Source organism: Oryx dammah, unplaced genomic scaffold (assembly GCF_014754425.2).
Source record: "Oryx dammah isolate SB20612 unplaced genomic scaffold, SCBI_Odam_1.1 HiC_scaffold_11203, whole genome shotgun sequence".
NCBI lineage: Eukaryota > Metazoa > Chordata > Mammalia > Artiodactyla > Bovidae > Oryx > Oryx dammah.
The window spans coordinates 3,310,218-3,333,968 of record NW_024080596.1 but is presented as its reverse complement, the minus strand read 5'-3'; the positions used below and the strand labels follow the sequence as shown (position 1 = coordinate 3,333,968).

The window sequence follows — 23,751 nt, the reverse complement described above, 5'->3', positions numbered from 1 at the left end:
TGACTCTTTGTGATCCTCTGAGCCTGCCAGGCTCCTCTGTCCATGGGGTTCTCCAGGCAAGAATACTGGAGTGAGTTGCCATGCCCTCCTCCAGGGGATCTTCCCAACTCAGGGATTGAACCTTAGGCTCCTGTTGCAGGTGGATTCTTTACCGCTGAGCCACCAGGTTACTAATTATATCCTAAGTACACAGACTACATCTTAGAAATTATCTATGTGGTTGGATCCATGAAAACTCCAGCAAGTGGTAAATACCAGGAGGTTTCATTTGTTAAGAATTTACTATGAGTGGAACACTTTGCTCACCAGTTACAAACTGGCTTTCAGAGAGTCCTCACAATGTCCTCATAAAGTGTAATTCACCCACTCCAGGAGGTAAACAGAGGCCCTGGGATGGGAGCAGCCAAGGCCCCTACAACTGGAATGGAACACTCCCCAATCTGACTTTGTCTGTGGACTCAAAAAGTTTGTGCTGATGTTGGGCTGAAAAATATTAGCAGAAAAGGAAATTCCACCCTTTCTAAGTGGACACCATTTTAATTTAGAACGGAGTTGTCAGAACTGAAAAACTCTTCTGTAGAAAAGAACTTAACACCTGGTTTGTTGAGTAAATTAAAAAATAAACTCCTTCCGATAGGTACCTGAACCTCAGTATTTAACCATGATCAAGTCAAGCACATGTTCCATGGCTCTAGGGTATATAAACAGAAATGTCGTATATTTTATAATATGTATTTATAGATTAAGGCTTCCCTGGTGGCTCAGTGGTAAAGAATCTGCCTTTGATCCAGTAAACGTGGGTTCAGTCCCTGGGTTGGGCAGATTTCCCTTGAGAAGGAAATGGTAAACCATCCCAATATTCTTGCCTGAAAAATCCCATGGACAGAGGAACCTGGTGAGTTACAGTCCATGACCGACTCCAGGACTGAACTGACTACTATTGGTCACATGAGAGGAGAAAGTTAGGAGTAAGTGTAGTCAAGGTGACTATAAGGTCCGGGTACAAGTGACAGTTGGTGAGTTACTTGAAGAGTCAAATTTCATGTCAAGGCAGATCTATCTAGGGAGAACAGTCCAGGAGGGTGGGACCAACCTCAGAGTTTATGTGGGACATAGATGTGGCACAGCCTAGAAAGTAAATATTACTACACAGACCTAAACCGGAGCCTGCCTTCCATTCTAGAATTCATGCACTGGTGGACATGAGTCAGAAGATGCTCATTGTCTGGGCTGAGGCCAGACCCTCCAGGTTGGAATGGGGTTTTGATACACCTGTGGAGTCCAGAGTGGATATGTGCATATCTGCCAGGTACATTCGCTTTCCCAGGACTGAGGTCATCTGAAATCTCCTGTGGGCCATTTGACTTTAGAACTTTTGAGTAATCTCCTGGGTCAGGTTTGATACTTGTAAAATAATTTTGCCTCCATAAAAGGGGAAGTAAAATCAGGGAATATAATATCTGCCTATAGCTACAGTATCTCCCTTGCAGATAACTGTATGGTCTTTTTCATTCACTGACATAATGTTGATGACTTCTCAGATGAAGTTACCAAATGCATTTATTGAGGCATCTGACCTAGAGTTTGTGATAGAACGATTCTCTTTTCTTAATGATGAAACCCAATAGAGATTAGGAGAGTCACATTCAGTATACTGTGGGTATATGAGAGGCTTATAATATGCCTGCCATAAAATTTGACACTGTTAATAAATTATCAATGAAATTGGTTCATTAATTCTGAAAATTTCAAGTTTCCCCTGAGTCAGTTAGTTAACAGGGATAAAAAATGATCAGTCCTGACTTTATCCTGCTTTAGAGTTCTTTCTGCCTTTATCTATTAGTTTGATGTTAAAAGAGAGTGTGTGTAATTCAGGCTGTGACTTAAAAGATGACGCCTGTGGGAATGCATCACACCCAAAAATTAGACTCAACTTTTTCAGAAGACACTTTCTCCTTGGAAATTACTTTCATTGCCTTCTTTGTTGGCTTATAAGAAAATAGATAAGAAATGCACACGCATCTAAAGAATAGCTAAGATTATTTTACTTTGAGAGAGTATACCAGTGTCAGGCATGGGTTTTTGTCCAAAACATCTTATGCTTTCAGTGGGAAAGCTAACACATGGACAATGTATTATAAGGGCAACGTTACCACACTTCTTTTAACTGTGCAAGACCCAAGGAAGGAAATACCAAACAGAGTAGCGTGTCTATATGTGTGTGTGTCCTTTTTTTAAACCTTTGGTTTTGTATTGGGGTATAGCCTATTAACAATGTTGTGATAGTTTCAGATGAACAGCTGAAGGGATTCAGCCATATGTATAAACATGTATCCATTCTCCCCCAAACTTTCCTCCAATCCAGGCTGCTATGTAATACTGAACAGAGTTCCATGTTCTCTGAAGTAGGTCCTTGTTGGTTATCCATTTTAAATATAGCAGTGTGTACATGTCCATCTGTTTTATCATGAGAAAATCATCTATCAACTAACATGGGATTTAAGAGACAAAATACATAATCTAACCTCTCATCCATCCAGAAAAGTACGATTTATACCACATCATGCTTCTTACTCACATAAAATCTCCATTATTAGGCTCACTCAGTTCAAGTATTTTGCAGTCTGGTGAATTTTCTGTTCTGTATCTAGAGAATTCTGCTCTACACAGGAGATCTTATATTGTGCTTGCTTTGCTTTACTGCTTAATAAATTGCTTGTGGGTAGGAATGCAGTTATCTGAACACAAATACATGTACTTACTCCCTAAATATTATCTAGTAAAAAGACTTTGTTTGTAATAATAGGTACTAAATAATTTTGAATGCTAACAGAATATCAAACCTTTTAATATATTAGCTATTCTATTGAATATATTCAAGTTTGGTACTTGAATCACAGAGATTTCTTATTATTAGAAAAATATGCTGTCACCATTGTATGTTCTAGTTTTCAAATTAATATATTTGGGTGATTATGTGAAGCAATACCAGCTTTGTTGAGGAGGCATTATGTAATATAATGAAAAATGTTTTCTGTTTTCACAGTAATGCTATAAATACACTGATTTGTTGTTTTTCAGTCACTAAGTCATGTCTGACTCTTCACAATCCTGTGAATTGCAGCATGTCAGTCTTCCCTGAACCTTCACTGTCTCCTGAAATTTGCTCAAATTCATGTCCATTGAGTCAGTGATGCTATATAACCGTCTCCTCCACTGTTGCCCCCTTCTTGTTTTGTCTTCAATCTTCCCCAGCATCAGGGTCTTTTCCAGTGAGTCAGCTCTTTGCATCAGGTGGCCAAAGTATTGGAGCTTTAGCTTCATCAGCATTCCTTCCAATGAATATTCAGGGTTGATTTCCTTTAGGATTGACTCTTTTGATCGCCTTGCAGTACAAAGAACTTTCAAGAGTCTTGTCCAGTATACCAAAGATGGGCCCAAATTTAACTAAATCAGAAAAAGATAATTGGAGAAAAATAGAAATAGATTGCTTAATAAATATCTTATCACTTTTCAAATGGATTTTCTGCCAGTCTTTCACATTTGACTTTGATTCCATTTTCTAAAATTGTAAATTACATATTTAGTAGGAGTAGATGTAGTCCTTTATTCATTCATTCAGCTTACATTTTTGAGCCATGGTCCGTGTGAGCCGTGGGCATATAATGATGAGCAACATAGTCACTGATAAGAAGACAATATATTTACCACATTTAATAAGCCAGATACTAAAATGGGCCAGTTAAATATGTGAGTGGGTAGGCTGGGCTGGATTTTATTGCATGAGTTGGAAGTCTTGTTTGGATTTGTTTTGTTGGAGAGTGTGAGTATGAAATAAGAATCGTCATGCTCTCAAAAATGCACATGGAGTTAACAAAAACAGGTGATTAGCTGAAGTGTTGACTGGGTGTCTAAAGTAGTTAATAATTAGAAGGTCGAAATTTCTCACAGTTATCCTAACTAGCTGCATCAGCATTGAGTGGTACTTTCAGATCTCACACAATTTCTCTCTCTGAGATCATGTAACCTAACCCCTGCAGTCTTTCTTGACTATTCATCTAAACTGCCCCAACTCAGAACACAGTACTCATTTCCTTTATCTCACTGAGAAAAGTTTCTATTATGTATATTTTACATTTATTTCATTAATGTTTTTCTCCCACCACTACTAGATTCTTATGCCATGAAGACAGGGAAAGTATCTCTTTTATTCACTTGAATATATCCATTGCTCTTTTATTCACTTGAATGTACCCATTGCTCTGTATCCTGAATGGCATGTAAATGTAGTAAAGTGAAAGGGAAAGTGAAGTTGCTCAGTTGTGTCCGACTCTTTGCAATCTGTGGGACTGTATTTTCCAGTCAAGAATACTGGAGTGGGTTGTCATTTCCTTCTCCAGAGGATCTCCCCGACCCAGGATCGAACCGGGGTCTCCCGCATTATAGGCAGACTCTTTACCCTCTGAGCCAGCAGGGGAGTAGATGTAGTAGGTGCTCAGTAAATATATATTGAAGCTAAAAAGTGAATTGCTAAGCTTGAGCATCCAGTTTGTGGCTGATGATATTCATGTAGTTGAGTGTAATGTTACTTTGAGTTGTGATGCTGATTGTCCCTTGATGAATTTTAACCTTTCAACAAAAAGGGAACTGCCTTTTATTTTTATGCTGAAGAAGATTTTGCACATGTGCTCAGTCATATCTGACTCTTTGTGATCCCGTATACTGTAGCCTGCCAGGCTCCTCTGTCCATAGGATTTTCTAGACAAAAATACTGTGGTGGGTTGCCGTTCCCTTCTCCTGGGGATTTTCCTGACCCAGGGATCGAAACTGTGTCATCTGTGTCTCCTTCATTGGCAGGCGGATTCTTTACCACTGAGCTACCTGGGAAGCTGAAGAAGATTATATATTAGTATAAAAGGAAATGAAAATAAGTAAATATGATGAAGTAAGAAAGCCAAGGATAGACAAATGAGATCTAGTAACATTTATTAAGGTCCTTAAAAAAATTATTTTTCTGCCATAGTATTTCCATGAAAAATTTTTTCTGCCATAAAGACAAAGTTAGATGGATACCTTCACCATTCCCTGAAGCCTCACATGGTTTTTCATCTCAATTATTCCTTTACAAGTCCTATTGGTTTTGTGAAGATTGGATTTAGAGTAGGGCTCTCTTGAAACCCTCCTATATCTTTTGGCAATACTTTCTCCTCTCTTGCGAAAAGAATCTTTTCAATTGCATTGTTTGTCAAAAGTCATTTCTAAATATAGATTGCCTTTTCACCATGGGCATCAGCGTAGCTAGTGAGAGTAAAAACAGGGGTGATGCACTTTAAATAAAAGAAAACAAACTAGGAGATGGTTGAGTATTTATATGTTACATACCAGGTTAGAATTTTAATGTCTCACTCATTGTTTCAATGACTCTATGACCCCAATATATGTAGATATTGTCTGTTTACCTATTATTCCAGCATCAGCTAAGTAGAAATTGTAAATTGTTCCCAGAACACAGCTGTGTCCATCAAAAAGAGGCTACTTCTTCATGAGCTACACCTGGATATATCCTCGTTCTCTGCAAAAGTCAGGCTGTATTTATCATAGGAAGATACTAGATGGGTTAAAAGGAGAAATGCATACAAGAAGTGTAGGCTTGTCCAGTGTCCAGGGCAGTCATAACAAGAGCAGGAGGTTCCCTATGGCATCTGTGCTGTTTGTGCTGCATTGTGTCTGACTCTTTGAGACCCCATGGACTGCACCAAATCAGGCTCAGGTAAGAATACTGGAGTGAGTTGCTGAAGAATACTGGAGTGAGTTGCTGTTTCCTACTCCAAGGGATCTTGCCGACTCAGGAATCGAATCTATGTTTCTTGCATTGGCAGGTGGATTCTTTACAACTAGTGCCACCTTGGAAGTCCCTGCCCTGTAGCGTAATCCTTACCATATGGATTGTGGAACTGAGTCTTTTGTTGTTGAGCTGTTCAGTCTCTCAGTCATGTGCAACTCTTTGTGACCCCATGGACTGCAGCACGCCAGGTCTCCATGTCCTTCATCATCTCTCAGAGCCTGCTCAAACTCATGTCCTTTGAGTTGGTGATGCCATCCAACCATCTCATTCTCTGTCGTCCCCTTCTCCTCCTGCCTTCAATCTTTCCCAGCATCAGGGTCTTTTCTGATGAGTCAGCTCTTCACATCAGGTGGTCAAAGTTTTGGAGCTTCAGCTTCAGCATCAGTCCTTCCAATGAATATTCAGAATTGATTTCCTTTAGGATTGACTGGTTTGATCTTCTTGCAGTCCAAAGTCTGAGTATATATCACCCTTTGTGTCCAGGAGATGGAGACATGTGAGTTAATATTTCCCACCTCCACTCCACTACAGACTTGCCTTGTTTCATTGTCCTTTACTTTATTGTGCTTTGCAGATACTGGTTTTACTTTCATTTCTGCAAATTGAAGATCTGTAATAATTGGGTTGTCACATGATGGTGAGCATTTTTTATCAATAAAATCTTATTTTTAAATTAAAGTATGTAAGTTTTTTTTTTTTTTTTTTGCTTCCCAGGTGGGACTAGTGGTAAAGAACTCGCTGGCCAGTTGCAGGGGACGTAGTGGGTTCGATCTCTGGGTCAGGAAGATCCCCTGGAGAAAGGCATAGCAGCCCACCCCAGTATTCTTACCTGGAAAATCCCATGGACAGAGGAGTCTGGCAGGCTACAGTCCATGGGGTGGCAAATAGTTGTACATGGCTGAAGCAGCTTAACAGAGGCACACAGTACTGTTACACACTTACTAGGTTGTAGTATAGTATAGATGTAACTTTTATATGCACTGGGAAGCCAAGAATTTTGTGTGTCTTGCATTGTTGGTGATAATTTATTGCAGTGTTTTGGAACTGAAGCTGCAGTATCTCTAAAGTATGACTGTATATTGGTTCAGTTTTTAGGACTGATCATTTTCCTTGCTTCTTTTCTATTGCTGCTGAGGTCCTTCTCCGTAATAAAGCCCAGGAGCTTGGGGACTGAATCTCTGCTGAGCTCCTGGCTTTGTTATCTCATGACTGAGTTTAAAAGCCTGACTCCTGTCTCCAGATTCCTTAGCTTCTGCCTAGATTTCACCCTGAATGGACAGATTGTTTGGATTCAACATAACATCAGCACCTACTGCCTAGCTTAGAGTAGCAAAGTCAGAAGCAGCCAGGAATTCCTGCCCTACCTTGACAGCCCTGGACTCCCCACTTGGTGTTTGTGAAACTTGTGTCCCTAATCTAGCATGGAGCATTATAGCACCCAGTGTTCTCTGATGCTCTGATCTCATCATTCTCTTCTGGACTTCTCTGGTTCTCTCACTCATTCTCTTCTCAGTTAACTCGGTCAACTTCTCTGTCGCATGTTCCTGCTCATACTGTGACAAGTGATGCCTCTTATGCAAAATGCATAAGAAGGGGAGCCTAGGGACCTTAACGCCTGGTGCTCTTTGAATCCCAGGAGATGTGCCCTTTGTTTTCCTATTTTAGCTGGTGGCTCCTCTCGAAGCCTTCCTGGGAACATGGGGACCCTCTGCTTTTCTCAGATGTTAAAGGGATGAAGTAGACTTAGTGCTGTTTCCTGGAGATATTCATAGTCAGTGCTAGCATCTTTTTAAGAAATCATGAGTCAGTCAGGAGTGAGTAGCTTGTCTGTGCAACACCCATACTCTGGGGTACCCACCCCTGGTCATTGTGCTGCCCTGACTGCCTGGCTGTCTCCTGCTGAATCACACAGTTTAATGGCACATCACAGCTAGAAGAGACCATAGAAAAGGTTTGGTCTAATGTTCTCATTGGGTACATTTTTCAGACTTTTAGCCCAGAAAGTGAGCTGCATACACTTTCACTGTAATTAGAAGTTGTGATTCTAATTCCATGATGATACCTGTCTTTCAAATGTAGCATGCCATAATGCTGACTTTATATCAGTTTTATCTGAAGTCCAGATAAAATATATAAAATGTTTGTTTTATATTATAAAACAAAATGTCTCTAACTATATTGTCCAAAATCTGTTTTGCTACGCAAACAAAATAAAGGATGATCAGGCGATGAGGGGCTTCCTAGGTGGAGCTAGTGGTAAAGAGCCCTCCTGCCAATTCAGGAGACATAAAAGATATGGGTTCCATCCCTGGGTCAGGAGGATCCATGGAGGGGGAATAGCAACCCACTCCAGTATACCTGCCTGGAGAATTCCATGGAGAGAGGAGCCTGGTAGGCTACAATCCACTGGGTCTCAAAGAGTCGGACATGAGTGAAGTGACTGAGCATGCACACAGGCAAAGAGGATGAGTATCCAGATCTGGCTGCAAACATGGACTATTGCTACTGACTTCTACATGACTTTAAACAAGATTCCATCTGGTGTTATTGCTTTCTGACATAAGATTCATATCGGTATTCAGTATTGTTGTGCAGATTCATTAAGAGAAAGCATCATAAGTACTCAGCAAAAAAGCTTTTACAGAGCAAGCGCTCCAAAAATGTACTTTCCATTCCATCCAGGGAGAAGGGCCAGTTGCTGAATATTGGTTTAAATTTTTCTAGTATACTAAGGTTAGTAATAAATAGATTGCATATCTTGGTTTGGGTATGGTCTGTGAGCATCTCTTTGAATCTCATAACTATACTTATCCAGGTTTCTAAGAAAATCTGATCATCTAACTACTGTAAGACTGCTTCCTGTCATCTCTTATTTTCATCCTTCTTTATCTTTTTTTTTTTTAAGTAATCAGTGCTCTGGAATATGATTACCTTATTATGGAATTGTCTTGTTATGTATTATGAAACACCGTCTTCCCTTAATGGCTTATGAGAGTTCTTTCCTACAAAATCTCTGTGACCTCTAGACTTACCATGTATCTTGTATGGTCTTTCTTTCTCCTAGAAGATGCTCTGTAGCCCTGGAGTAAGTAGATAAAACACATTAAGTGATGCGATGCTATTGATATTGCAAAGAAGTACATGTGAGTTGGCTACTTGCACATTTGTCCATGTACCAGCTGACCTGTGGCCTGCATGGCTCCAAGAACAGGGGTGAGATTGTGGTTATTTTAGCTTAGATGCATAGACCATATAAAATTGCCAGCAGTTAGCAGTTGGGAAAAATATCTATATCCGTATCTATATCTATTTATATATCTATATCTATCTCTCTCTATATATATATGTATATGTACACCCTAATTTGTATGCACACTACTCAAGAGTATATAAACAGGACCTAAAATGGTCTTGAATTTGTTGTGTAGGCTGGTGATTTAAAATTGAATTTTGAAGGTATCGTTAACGTCTATAGGTAGGGGAATAAGAAACATAAGAAAAGGAAGATTATATTTTGTTCTTCTCCATCTGAATTTTGCTAACTACAAGAGATTTATTGCCAGTTGATTTAAGTGGTTATAGTGTTAATGAGACCAGTCTTTCAGATTTGATCCCTAGACCAACAAAATATATTGATTTTTCTTAAGAGTGAGTCAGGCGAGAGAAGACATATTTTATCCGTGCTGGGAAAAGCTGTGAGAGCAGTAAACCATGTCGCTTTTATGTCCTTTATATATGGAGTACGTTTTATTACTCTATTCCCTATGCTAATATTGTTAAAGTTATATGAAAAAATCAAATTAGAAAAGTGGTGGTTAGAACAAGAAAAATATGTGCGATGAGACCACATGTTATGTTTTGAGTTTGTAATTTTGAGTTCAAAAATTTCCTTGGCTATAAAAAGTGATCGGGTTTTAAATAGTCTAACGAGGCAATCAGTTGTGTTGCTTATCTGCATTTACAAAGAGCAAATGGAAAACCGGAAGTGACTAGGTTAATTAGTCTAATTAAACACCTGCCTAAGATTTCTTGGCTGAGCAAAGCTCCTGCTCTTCAGAATCACTGGCACATTGCTAAAAGTATAATTTTCTACAATGTAAATATTCAATTTTAAAAGTTATTGAACTATTCTCCATAGTCTATATGAAAAAAGTAAAGAAAACGCAAAATTAGATTTTGCAATTAAGCTAATTCTCCAAGCCAGGCTTCAGCAATATGTGAACCGTGAACTTCCTGATGTTCAAGCTGGTTTTAGAAAAGGCAGAGGAACCAGAGATCAAATTGCCAACATCCGCTAGATCATGGAAAAAGCAAGAGAGTTCCAGAAAAACATCTATTTCTGCTTTATTGACTATGCCAAAGCCTTTGACTGTGTGGATCACAATAAGCTGTGGAAAATTCTGAAAGAGATGGGAATACCAGACCACCTAACCTGCCTCTTGAGAAATCTGTATGCAGGCCAGGAAGCAAGTTAGAACTGGACATGGAACAACAGACTGGTTCCAAATAGGAAAAGGAGTACGTCAAGGCTGTATATTGTCCCCCTGCTTATTTAACTTCTGTGCAGAGTACATCATGAGAAACGCTGGACTGGAAGAAACACAAGCTGGAATCAAGATTTCTGGGAGAAATCTCAATCACCTCAGATATGCAGATGACACCACCCTTATAGCAGAAAGTGAGGAACTAAAAAGTCTCTTGATAAAAGTAAAAGAGGAGAGTGAAAAAGTTGGCTTAAAGCTCAACATTCAGAAAATGAAGATCATGGTATCTGGTCCCATCACTCCATGGGAAATAGATGGGGAAACAGTGGGAACAGTGTCAGACTTTATTTTTGGGGGCTCCAAAATCACTGCAGATGGTGACTGCAGCCATGAAATTAAAAGATGCTTACTCCTTGGAAGAAAAGTTATGACCAACCTAGATAGCATATTCAAAAGCAGAGACATTACTTTGCCAACTAAGGTCCATCTAGTCAAGGCTATGGTTTTTCCAGTAGTCATGTATGCAAGTGAGAGTTGGACTGTGAAGAAGGCTGAGCACCAAAGAATTGATGCTTTTGAACTGTGGTGTTGGAGAAGACTCTTGAGAGTCCCTTGGACTACAAGAAGATCCAACCAGTCCATTCTGAAGGAGATGAACTCTGGGATTTCTTTGGAAGGAATGATGCTAAAGCTGAAACTCCAGTACTTTGGCCACCTCATGTGAAGAGTTGACTCATTGGAAAAGACTCTGATGCTGGGAGGGATTCGGGGCAGGAGGAGAAGGGGAAGACAGAGGATGAGATGGCTGGATGGCATCACAGACTCGATGGACGCAGCTTTGAGTGAACTCCAGGAGTTGGTGATGGACAGGGAGGCCTGGCATGCTGCGATTCATGGGGTTGCAAAGAGTTGGACACGACTGAGCGACTGAACTGAACTGAACTGAATGGTGCTATATAGGTATTGTCAGTTTAGAAGGTTATAAAAAAAACAATGAAAAAAAAAATGAAGTGCATATCTAAAGAAAATTATGAGGAACTTCATAAAATACATGGGTAAAGAAATTCCATGAACAGAGGAGTTTGGTGGGTTATAGTCCATAGGGTTGCAAAAGAGTCAGACATGGCTGAGCATAGTGCATGCATGCAAGAAACTAGAATGGTTCCCAGGCATCAGCAGGGCCCCCTGTGAGCCCCAGAAGGCTTCCAGTAAGATACCCAAATTACTCTAGATGATCCCTGAAAACGAAATTTCTGAGACTCCTTTGTTAATCCCTCTAAATTTTGACATCAGAAACTTCTTTGTTAAATTAATAATCTCCCACTTATTTATTTAGGATACAAAGAATTTGTTGTTCAGTTGCTCAGTCTTGTCCGACTGTTTGCGACCCCGTGGATTGCAGCATGTCAGGTTTCCCTGTACTTCACCATTTCCCGGAGCTTGCTGGAAAGTGACTTAGCACACACACATGCACCTCTGTTACAGAGCTAAGTATTCTAAATAAGCTGTTGTATTTAAACATCAGAACATACGTTGCGTGCGTGCTAAGTTGCTTCAGTCGTGTCTGACTCTTTGTGATCCTATGGACTGTAGCCCTCCAAGCTCCTTTGTCCATGGTGAGGTATAGTAGAATGGGTTGCTGTGCTCTCCTCCAGGGGATCTTCCTGACCAAGGGATTGAACCCGCATCTCATGTCTCGTTCATTGGCAGGCAGGTCCTTTACTGCTTTCACCACCTGGGAAGCCCAGAACATACCTTTGAGGTATATATGATTACTTTCATTTTTCAAAATAGAACACTGAGTCTCATATTGAGTAATTTCTTGGCCAAATGAAACATGGTAGCTCCAAAGCCTGCCTTCTCTCCATTGCACTTTTACTGACATTTCAATCTGCAGTGTTGCTTCAGGACTGATTCTCTAGACCCCAGTCTGCAATTTCAAAGATGCTAATACAATTTTTTTAAGAGAAATGATATTCTGAATTAGAAAATGAGATGCTTGCTTTTTTGTGAGTTGTCCAAATAAATGTTCACAAGAAGAATCTTGACAAGATAATTATAACCTGCTCGTTTTCCCCTTTATTTCATCAATAATTCCCAAAAACCTTGAAGCCTTTGAGAAGTGATGCTTAAGAAACGCAGCTGGACAATGTGCAGTACATTCAAGCAGAGGGCTGGCATTCTGTCCATAGCGCAATGACCCTACAGTAAAATGTCACTGTGCTCTTTATTCAAGCCATTGGCATTTTATCAGCGGTTTATAGCTTAATGGGAGAATAATAAAGTACACTTACATACCAAACTCAGAAAATGTCAGTAGATGATATAATTATATCTTTGGAAAAAAGGGAACATTTTAAAAAGGGGTATGTCATGCACACTGTAATGAATTCGTGTAGCCACATCCATTTTCTAGCTATAGAATGCAGTTAGTTGCTTTTGGTTTGAGAAATTCATACTGTATATAAAATGAGGCAAATATGTGTTGAACATTATCTTAGGGGAATAAACTGCCAGTATTAGACAAATTAAAACCAGAATTTTTCTCCTTCAGTGGGCTTTATGAGCTCTGGCAAGTGACTTTCTCAGTGTTTCATGTTGTTATCAGAGTAATAGCGATAATACTTTCATTTCCTCATTCTCACAAACTTGTGCTATATGTGTATTAACCTGTGCATATCTAGGAACACTGGGTGCTTAGGGTTCTCTAAAGGAAAAAATGAGGTCGCATTATTAGTCATGATTAATTTTGATTCTAGTGTAAAGACTAATCCACAATAGAAAGGAAGAGGTTTGGGTGGTATTATTTTGCTTCTTGATTTTGGAGAAAAACTATTTTTAAATAGGCAAGTGGAGAAATCTTGTTTCAGAATTTATTGCTTTTGTGTTAAGTGAATCCTCTGTGGCTTGCAAGTATCCTTCGTTTCGTGTGAGACTAGTAATGTCACTGGAGAAGGCAATGGCACCCACTCCAGTACTCTTGCCTGGAAAATCCCATGGACGGAGGAGCCTGGTGGGCTGCAGTCCATGGGGTCGCTAAGAGTCAGACACGACTGAAGCGACTTAGCAGCAGCAGCAGCAGCAGTAATATCACTTCGTTCCAAGAAGTGCTAATATTATGGCTTCTCTATTTTTCATTTTAGTTTTAATTCTAGTCATTATATTTTTGTGTTTACCAAGAATCTAAAGCCTCTTTATCAATACTTTCAAAGAGTGACTTGAAATTTACATTTCAAACATGATAGTTATCAGAATCTGGAATCTGACACGTTTTAAAAATATTATGTCACATGTACTTTATTCAGGCCCCCGCAGCACCTCTACCTCAGATACCTGATCTTGGAGTCCTGAACTCCTTGGGAGTTCTGCAGCATCAACTATCATGTTCCCATTGCTAAGGGCATATGTGCCACCCTTCTTTGGTCTACTGAGTGAGTTACCCTCATGTCCTTCTGTTTCCCAGCTTCCAAAATTTTGTTGGTTTCAGCGATCTACTGATATACATAGTCATCTTCTGTCATCTTATCTCTGTACCTTTTCCTTGTGCATTTATGCCTTTGATGTCTTGTTAGTGAGTTAGGAACAGTAACATCTCCATATTAAGTTGGAAGTCTGTTTTAATTGTTTATTTGTTTATTGTATGTTTCCTCCATTTGATTATATTTTCCAAGAGCCAGGGACCTGGCCTTGTTCACTACAGTATTCCTACCATCCAAATATTCCCTGGTATATCATTGAATAAATACTTACTGAATATATGTGTGCATGAATGAATGACATATGATATGGATCTCTTTATACATTGCTTATAGCCCAGTAAATGGGTGGCTCAGATGATAAAGTATCCACCTGTGATGCAGGAAATGCGGGAGACACAACAAGCTTCAGTCCCTTGTTCTGGAAGATCCCTTGGAGAAGGGAATGGCAACCCACTGCAGTATTCTTGCCTGAAAAATCCCCTCGACAGAGGAGCCTGGTGAACCACAGTCCTTGGGGTCACAAAGAGTTGGATATGACTTGAGCGATTAACTAAATCTTAAGTATAAAAAAGGTAAAAGATATGTCATTAAAAAATGTAAAAGTCAAAATGGCATATTTCTAGCCTGTATTTTCTCTTCTGTATATGTGGTGAGTGTGCTTGTGTACACATACATACACGAGAGAAGGGGTAAGAAGAGGGGGAGAGAGGAATTGAGGGGAGAAAAAGAGAAAAGATATATTTAATGGCTACTGCAAAATGTTTGAGAAAAAGAACACATCATTTGTATTTCTTGTGATGAAGTTTATATTACTACTTTCCGGCTGAAAAATTTTCTTTAAATACATTTAAGATACTAGGTAAGCATAAAGACATTATGCTTCTGAATAGCCTGACCATTTGACTCTCTCTTTTATTGTTAACTTAAGATAAGTAGGATTTAGGCTAAAATCTCCTGGTCCAGGTTAGAATTTGAATTTCTTTCTTTTTTTTTTTTTTTTTAAGGTTGTTGCAAGGTTTCTTTGTTTTAAAATCTGTTACTTTTGAAAGTTGCTTCTACATAGTGTACTTACTAGGCACAAATATTAACAAATGATATAAGAATAGATAGAGCATGGTGATAAAGTAATGAATTACCTGCATTATAACTATGATTTCACTGATGCTTTTAGATTTGCTACTAGAAGTGTTGTTTCCAGGAGCTCTGCTGTCACTTTTGGCATCACCAGTGTTTGCTGAATGTGTTGATCTGTTTCTAAATAACTTTTTGTGATTGCTCAAAAACTGATTAACATGTTTTGTTGTACCCCGTGCTTGAGTTGATTGATAACTTTTGAAAATACCAGTAATGCAGACCTCACTGACAAAGTGAAAGTTGCTCAGTTGTGTCCGATTCTTTGCAACCCCATGAACTACACAGTCCATGGAGTTCTCTAGGCCAAAATACTGGAGTGGGTAGCCATTCCCTTCTCTGGGGGATCTTCCCAACCCAGGGATTGAACCCAGGTCTCCCCATTGCAGGCAGATTCTTTACCAGCTGAGCCACCAGGAAAGCCCCTCACTGACAAGGGGAGTTGTAATAGGCTATTTCTGACCACAATGCTGATCTGAGCAGAGTTGTCGTGTGCTTAGTTATACCTTGAGTTTTACTTACCGTTTGGGTCCAGAGAAAATGGATAGTTTAAGATGCCTGTGGGTGGACTGAAATAGAAGATGCATGGTTGGTGCAAGCTTGGTAAGGATTTTGAGAAGGTGGAAAATCTGGCTGGTTGTTGGTGAGGTGTATTAAGGTAAGTAGTATTGAGGGAAGTATCCTGACATGAGGGATATCATCAAGCGTTTAACAGTAGCTCCTTAAAGCTCTCTCAAATTGAAAAGGGGGAGGGAAAATATTTATCCTATAACTTTATGTATGTCACAACTATGTTTTCATATATTCACTGCCAAATACAGTTTATTTCTTTATTTTTTAAAATTTACTTATTAATTTTTGACTGTGCTGGGTCTTTGTGGCTGCACATGAGCTTTCTCTAGTTGTGGTGAGCTAATGCTATTTTTCCTTGCAATGAGTGGTCTTCTCATTCCAGCGGCTTCTCTTGTTGCTGAGCACCAGCTCTAGGTATGCAGGTTCAGTAGTTCTGGACCAAGAATCAAATCCATCTCACCTGCATTAGCAGGTGGACTTTTAACCACTGGACCACCAGCGAAGTCCAAGTTTATTTCTTTAAGAGTTAAAAGCATATTTAGATAAAGTTCTCTCAGATAACCGGAGAAGGCAATGGCACCCTACTCCAGTACTCTTGCCTGGAAAATCCCATGGATGGAGGAGCCTGGTAGGTTGCAGTCCATGGGGTCGCTACGAGTCGGACACAACTGAGTGACTTCACTTTCACTTTTCACTTTCATGCATTGGAGGAGGAAATGGTAACCCACTCCAGTATTCTTACCTGGAGAATCCCAGGGACGGGGGAGCCTGGTGGGCTGCCGTCCATGGGGTCGCTACAAGTTGGACACGACTGAGCAACTTGCACTCTCAGATAACAGATACCTGTCTCCTCCTCAAATCAAAAATGAGTAAAAGGTTATAAAATCCACAAGAAAAATTTTTAAAGAGTCTTTTTAAACATGTTGGGTTGTATAAGTAATAATTTAATGTACCTATATCTATAGGCTTATTTAACAATATCTATGTTAATGTCCCAATTAACTAAAGGCATTAGCTGGCTTCTTAAACTTCCATATTTAATAATCCTTAGATTCAGTAATTGGATCATAACCTGAAGAGAAAATGTGTAATCTGACTTGAAAAATAAATTTAATGTTATCTTAATCTCTATTTATTTTGTTATCAGAAACATGCTGTTAACTGACTCTCAGGTTATGCCTAGGTCACTGAGTTGGTGTGAGGAGAATGGCTTTTGAATATTGCCTAAGAAAAGGGCTTGGCTCTTTTAAACATTTTCATATGGAAAATGGAAACATTCACAGCAGTTCATTGGAAGAAGTGCCTACAAAGCTGGATAAAAAGTGAAAAACCATTACCTAAAGCTTTATCTACCAAATATTATGATAGTAATGTACCATGGTTTTATTTTTTTTCAGTTTTATTTATTTTTAAATTTTTATTTTTACTTTATTTTACTTTACAATACTGTATTGGTTTTGCCATACATTGACATGAATCTGCCACGGGTGTACATGAGTTCCCAATCCTGAACCCCGCTCCCACCTCCCACCCCATATCATCTCTCTGGATCATCCCCTTGCACCAGCCCCAAGCATCCTGTATCCTGTATCGAACATAGACTGGCTCTTCGTTTCTTACGTGATAGTATACATGTCTCAGTGCCATTCTCCCAAACCATCCCACCCTCACCCTCTCCCTCAGAGTCCAAAAGTCCATTCTACACATGGTTTTAAAAATTGTTTGCTTGCTTCTGTGTATGTATTTATACATACAGATTTAGTGAATGTGTTCCTTATTTTTCTAAATAAGTTTACATTTTTGAACCTAATGCATTATATACAATTATAAAATATACACATTTTGTAGAGAAAAGGGAATTGTGCATTTATTGGCAATGTAATTTGGTACATTAGAGCCACAAAGGAAAACAGATGGAGGTTCTTCAAAAATTAAAAATAATTCTATCACATGATCCAGCAGTTCCATTTCTGGGTATTTATCTAAAGGAAATTAAAACAGTAACTGGGAAAGCTATCTGAATGTGATGTTCATGGCAGCATTGTTTACACTAGCCAAGTCATGGAAATAATCTGTCCATGGATGGATGAATAAATAAATAAAGTTATATATAAACGCATACAGAGGAATACTGTTTAGCCATAAGAAAGAAAGAAGTTTTGTTGTTTGTGATAACATGAATGGGCCTTGAGGGCATTATGCTGAGTGAAATAAGTCAGACAAAGATAAATATCTTATTATCTTACATGTGGAATCTAAACAAGCAAACAAAAATGAATGCATAGATATAAGTCCTAGGGTTGTACAACATGGTTACTATGGATAATAGTACTATAATGTGGACTTGGAAGTTGCTAAGAGAGTAAATATTAGAAGTTCTCATCACAAGAAAAATAATGTATGTGTGGTGATAGAGGTTAACTAGACTTATTGTGATTGTTTACAATATATACATTATATATATATACACATACATATTATTTATAAATAATAGTGATATAGTTAATATTAGCTGCTGTGACAGATAAACCTCAAAACATCAGAGGCTTCACATCATAGAAGTTTTCTTTTCATGACATAATATTCAAACGGGCCTTTCTGATCCATGGGTTGATTACCTCCACAGGAAAATTTAAGGGCTTCAGTGCCTTTCAACCTGTGGCTTCATCATCTTCAACATCTGCTTCCAAATTTCTAGCTTGGGGGAAAAATCATGGAGGAGGTATAAGCTGGCCCAGGTTGAGAAGAGCACATATCACTTGAGGCTCACCTTCTGTTGGTTAGAATTGTTAACTGACCCCACAAACTCCAAGGGATCCTGGAAAACATAGTCTTATCTTATAAACAGAGGGAAGAGAAGTGTATATGATAGCATCAGTCATTTTCACTAACAATAATGAAAACAATAAATAAACCCACTTTTCACTAAAAATAAATATATAATATATAATCTAAATGGTTACATCTTCTATATGCTTTAATCTTTTTAAAGTTTTGCAAATCATAGTTGGTTGCTTTAGGCCATCATTAGCTAATATCTCAAGGAAACTGGACTGAGATTCATTGTTAGAAGTAATGGATGTACATATATATTTCAAATTCTCAGCTCTGATTACTGGTTTTTTTTTCAGCCTCACAAAGTGTTGACAAAGAAGTTATATTAAGAGTAGAGGGAGGGTAATTAGAAAGTTTGGAATGAACATATACATTCGGCTGTATTTAAAATAGATAACCAAAAGGGACCTATTGCATAGCACAGAGAACTTTGTTCAATGTTATGTGACTGCCTGGATGGGAGGTGAGTTTGGAGAGAATGGATACACGTATACATATGGCTTAGTCCCTTCACTGTTCACCTGAAACTATTACAACATTGTTTATTAATTGTCTATACCTCAATACAAAATAAAAAGTTAAAACATGAGGGGAAGGGGGACGGTCATCCTTGCATTCGCTTATAGTTAAATGGTGGTCACATTTTTAGTACTATAGTTAATCTCGTTTCTTTGCTGGGGTCCTTTTAAGTTTCTGGTCTGCTTTGTGAGGGTGTTTCTGTATGTGTGTGAGGACTGGTTAATATAATCCTTAAAACTTCTTAACGAGGTATACATTGAAGTGTAAGGTCACCATTACAATTCCTTGGATTTGTGGACCTCACCTTTCTTTCAAGATGCCCCACTTGTCGTATGTGGCTCAAGGCCATCTGGGGTAGAAGTGGGATGGTGGCACCAGTTTAAGTCGTTGTATGAAACATTACTCTGGCTTAACTTATAATTTCTTATTTTAGAAAAAAAGCCAGTATAGCGTCTTGGCATTTTTTCTTGGATTCGTGGATTATCCACTACCTCCCGTAGGGTGTTTGCACCCTGTATTGGATTCCACTGACTTTAAAGAAGGAAGATATCGAACAAAGTGGAGTTGTCAATCAAAGATTATAGTAGAAAGACTAGATTAATTTTCCAGTTACAGAAGCGTTGGTTAGCTGGATCCTTTAGTTAACATAGTGTTGATTGGAAAATTCAGTTCAGTTCTGTCGCTCAGTCGTGTCCGACTCTTTGCGACCATATGAATTCCAGCACGCCAGGCCTCCCTGTCCAACACCACTCTAACTTACGTCCATCAAGTTGGTGATGCCATCTAGCCATCTCATCCTCTGTTGTCCCCTTTTCCTCCTGCCCCCAATCCCTCTCCCATGGACGATGGAGTCTGGTGGGCTGCAGTCCATGGGGTCACGAAGAATTGGACACGACTAAGCGACTTCACTTTCACTTTACACTTTCATGCTTTGGAGAAGGAAATGCCAAGGAAATGGTATGGACCTAACAGAAGCAGAAGATACTAAGAAGAGGTGGCAAGAATACACAGAAGAACAAACAAGATCTTCACGACCCAGATAATCATGATGGTGTGATCACTCATCGAGAGCCAGACATCCTGGAATGTGAAGTCAAGTGGGCCTTAGAAAGCATCACTAGGAACAAAGCTAGTGGAGGTGATGGAATTCCAGTTGAGCTATTTCAAATCGTGAAAGATGATGCTGTGAAAATGCTGCACTCAATATGCCAGTAAATTTGGAAAACTCAGCAGTGGCCACAGGACTGGAAAAGGTCAGTTTTCATTCCAATCCCAAAGAAAGGCAATGCCAAAGAATGCTCAAACTACCGCACAATTGCACTCATCTCACACGCTAGTAAAGTAATGCTCAAAATTCTCCAAGCCAGGTTTCAGCAATACGTGAACCGAGAACTTCCTGATGTTCAAGCTGGTTTTAGAAAAGGCAGAGGAACCAGAGATCAAATTGCCAACATCCACTGGATCATGGAAAAAGCAAGAGAGTTTCAGAAAAACATCTATTTCTGCTTTATTGACTATGCCAAAGCCTTTGACTGTGTGGATCACAGTAAACTGTGGAAAATTCTGAAAGAGATGGGAATACCAGACCACTTGACCTGCCTCTTGAGAAATCTGTATGCAGGTCAGGAAGCAACAGTCAGAACTGGACATGGAACAACAGACTGGTTCCAAATAGGAAAAGGAGTATGTCAAGGTTGTATATTGTCACCCTGCTTATTTAACTTATATGCAGAGTACATCATGAGAAACGCTGGACTGGAAGAAACACAAGCTGGAATCAAGATTGCCGGGAGAAATATCAACAACCTCAGATATGCAGATGACACCACCCTTATGGCAGAAAGTGAAGAGGAACTAAAAAGCCTCTTGATGAAAGTGAAAGTGGAGAGTGAAAAAGTTGGCTTAAAGCTCAACATTCAGAAAATGAGGATCATGGCATCTGGTCCCATCACTTCATGGGAAATAGATGGGCAAACAGTGGAAACAGTGTCAGACTTTATTTTTGGGGGCTCCAAAATCACTGGAGATGGTGACTGCAGCCATGAAATTAAAAGATGCTTACTCCTTGGAAGAAAAGTTATGACCAACCTAGATAGCATATTCAAAAGCAGAGACATTACTTTGCCGACTAAGGTCCATCTAGTCAAGGCTATGGTTTTTCCAGTGGTAGTGTATGTATGTGAGAGTTGGACTATGAAGAAAGCTGAGCGCCGAAGAATTGCTGCTTTTGACCTGTGGTGTTGGAGAAGACTCCTGAGAGTCCCTTGGATTGCAAGGAGATCCAACCAGTCCATTCTGAAGGACATCGGCCCTGGGATATCTTTGGAAGGAATGATGCTGAAGCTGAAACTCCAGTACTTTGGCCACCTCATGGGAAGAGTTGACTCATTGGAAAAGACTCTGATGCTGGGAGGGATTGGGGGCAGGAGGAGAAGGGGACGACAGAGGATGAGATGGCTGGGTGGCATCACTGGCTTGATGGATGTGAGTCTGAGTGAACTCCAGGAGTTGGTGATGGACAGGGAGGCCTGGCGTTCTGCGATTCACGGGGTCGCAAAGAGTTGGACACGACTGAGCAACTGAACAAACAAAACAAACAAACCATTTTTGGGTAGTCTTAGTCTTATTCTTAATGATTTTATCTTTGTTTTTTTTTAGCTAGTTTATGTGCTTAAATGTCCTTACAGAGTCCTTCTTTAATTCTCTGTATCTAATTAGTTAGCAATCAAAAGAAAGCTGAATATGATAGCTCCCATTTCTATAGTAACCATGTGTGAAGTAATGGTTCTACTTCATTCATCATCTTAGTTCATTTTTTTAATACTTTTTTTTCTTCTGGTATTATATCTTTCCCAATAAACTGACTAGACATTGATTGTGACTTGCCAAATCACTTTGCTTGCTCTGTAATTTGGAGTAAAGAGCAGAGACTAAATCATTTAGAACTTTTCTGTGGACTAGCTTTCTTTATAACTTCCAATAAAAGCTTTAGTTTGCTAAGCAGGATAGACACCTCAGTGCAAATAAACTACAACACCCACATTCCTATGAATCTGATAAAAATAATGCAGAGGTGTAGATGACGAGCTAAAGAGAATATGAAACAGTTCCATTCATTTCCCTCCCAGACTTCTCACTGGCAGAAAATTTCAGAAGTCAATAGGCGATAACGTGTTTAAAAGATATTAAAAGCTTGTTAGCAGATTAAATTGCTCGAGATGTAGCACTAAAAGAAGTTTGGCAATTGAAATATGTATCCAAATTATGACACCTAGAAAAGGAGTGATAATGCAGACCTAGTTTCTATTCTGGAAATTTTCGCAGGTTAACCAAATGTTGAGACTGAGTCATTCAGGCTCTTCGGATCAAATTTACCACTTTGTTTTTATAAGATGAAATCGGAAATAGCAACAATCTTCATTTAAAGCCTTTGGAGAGTGACACGTAAATCAGGCATTTTGATAGTCCACCATTTATTAACTACTATTTCATCTCTGTCCTCACTTTTGAGCTCACTTGTGTACTGGTTTCCTGACTGAAAGCTCAAAGGCTGTTCCACCATTTATTCTATTTTCTTTTCTCCCTGAAGCTCGGTACTCTAACCAGCACTATATTTGTCAGTCTGTGAAAGCACAACCTCCAGTGGATTGAAAATTTTGAGCTACTTACAAGTATTTTTTGCTCTTCCTTCTTTATTCACATCCTTTTTTTTTCCCCCGGCAGGAAATAAATAGCTATTAATTTATATGCTAATCCATATAATTCCACATTTTCCTTAAGATGAGGCTCTGTGATATGTATTCATGAGTTAATATACAAAGGATATTTTAAAATTATGAGATAATTATACACTATTTTTGGACAGTTATGCAGAGGAATTTTACAATTGTTCTTTTGTATTTAAGGTGACAACACTTGTCAACACAAGCAACAAAGGCCCGTCCGGTAAAAAGAAAGGAAGGTCAAAGAAAGCCCATGTACTGGCTGCATCTGTAGAGCAAGCCACTCAGAACTTTCTGGAAAAAGGTGAACAGATTGCTAAGGAAAGTCAAGATCTCAAAGAAGAACTGGTTGCTGCTGTTGAGGATGTACGCAAACAAGGTAGGAAGAATAATATTATTTTAGAGGGATGTATATGATGTTTAAACAGTGGATTTTTTCTAGAAAAATAAGACTACTTTTAAATAAGACTACTCAAAAGAGTAGTCTTATTTTTTTTTGGCTCTATCTACATTTGCCATTTTTAATTTTGCTGGAATTAGATGTGTAGGCAGGTAGAGATTTCTTTATTGTGGCAGTTTAACACAGCTACAGAAACTCCATGTCTGCTGTTGCTCTTCAAATTGTTTTCACCTGGTTAATGAAACCAGATTCTCATGTCAAACTTAGGTTTTGGGGAGGATAGGATGAGAAGCCTTTATATTTACAAAGTCACTGAAAATTCAAGATTTGATGGATGAAGGGAGGAGAAGAATATAGTGTAATAAAATTATTATTGCTTTTGTATGATTCCCAAATTTCTATTCATGGCTTTTCTCAAAGATCTCTCTATCTGGTTAACTGGCTACCAGTTGATCAATTATATAGCTAGGAAGCTATCAATAATCATATTTGTTTAGTATATTTAAAATTTTTAATTGTAGTAAAATGCACATAAAATATGTTATTATAACCATTTTAAGTGTGTAGTTTGGTCATGTAGAGTATAATCATATGGTTGAGTCACTAATCTCCATAACTTTTTCACCGTGCAAAACTGAAATTCTATACCTATTAAACAACCTCCAAGTTTGCCTTCCCCCAAGCCACTGGCAAGCACTATGTGAGTTTCTTTTTTGATGAGTTTTACTACTCTAGATGCATGTAAGTGGAATCATAGCTTTTG

At 38.9% G+C, this 23,751-nt stretch overlaps 1 protein-coding gene across 1 annotated transcript in view; it reads left to right on the top strand.

Moving 5' to 3' along the window:
- The window catches only part of LOC120860803 (catenin alpha-2-like), a 1,410,064-nt gene that overhangs the window by 266,297 nt on the left and 1,120,016 nt on the right, over window positions 1-23,751 (top strand). The window contains exon 3 of the mRNA XM_040236521.1: window positions 22,772-22,967. Coding sequence (XP_040092455.1) covers window positions 22,772-22,967 — 196 coding nt within the window. The remainder of the gene's footprint in view (window positions 1-22,771; window positions 22,968-23,751) is intronic.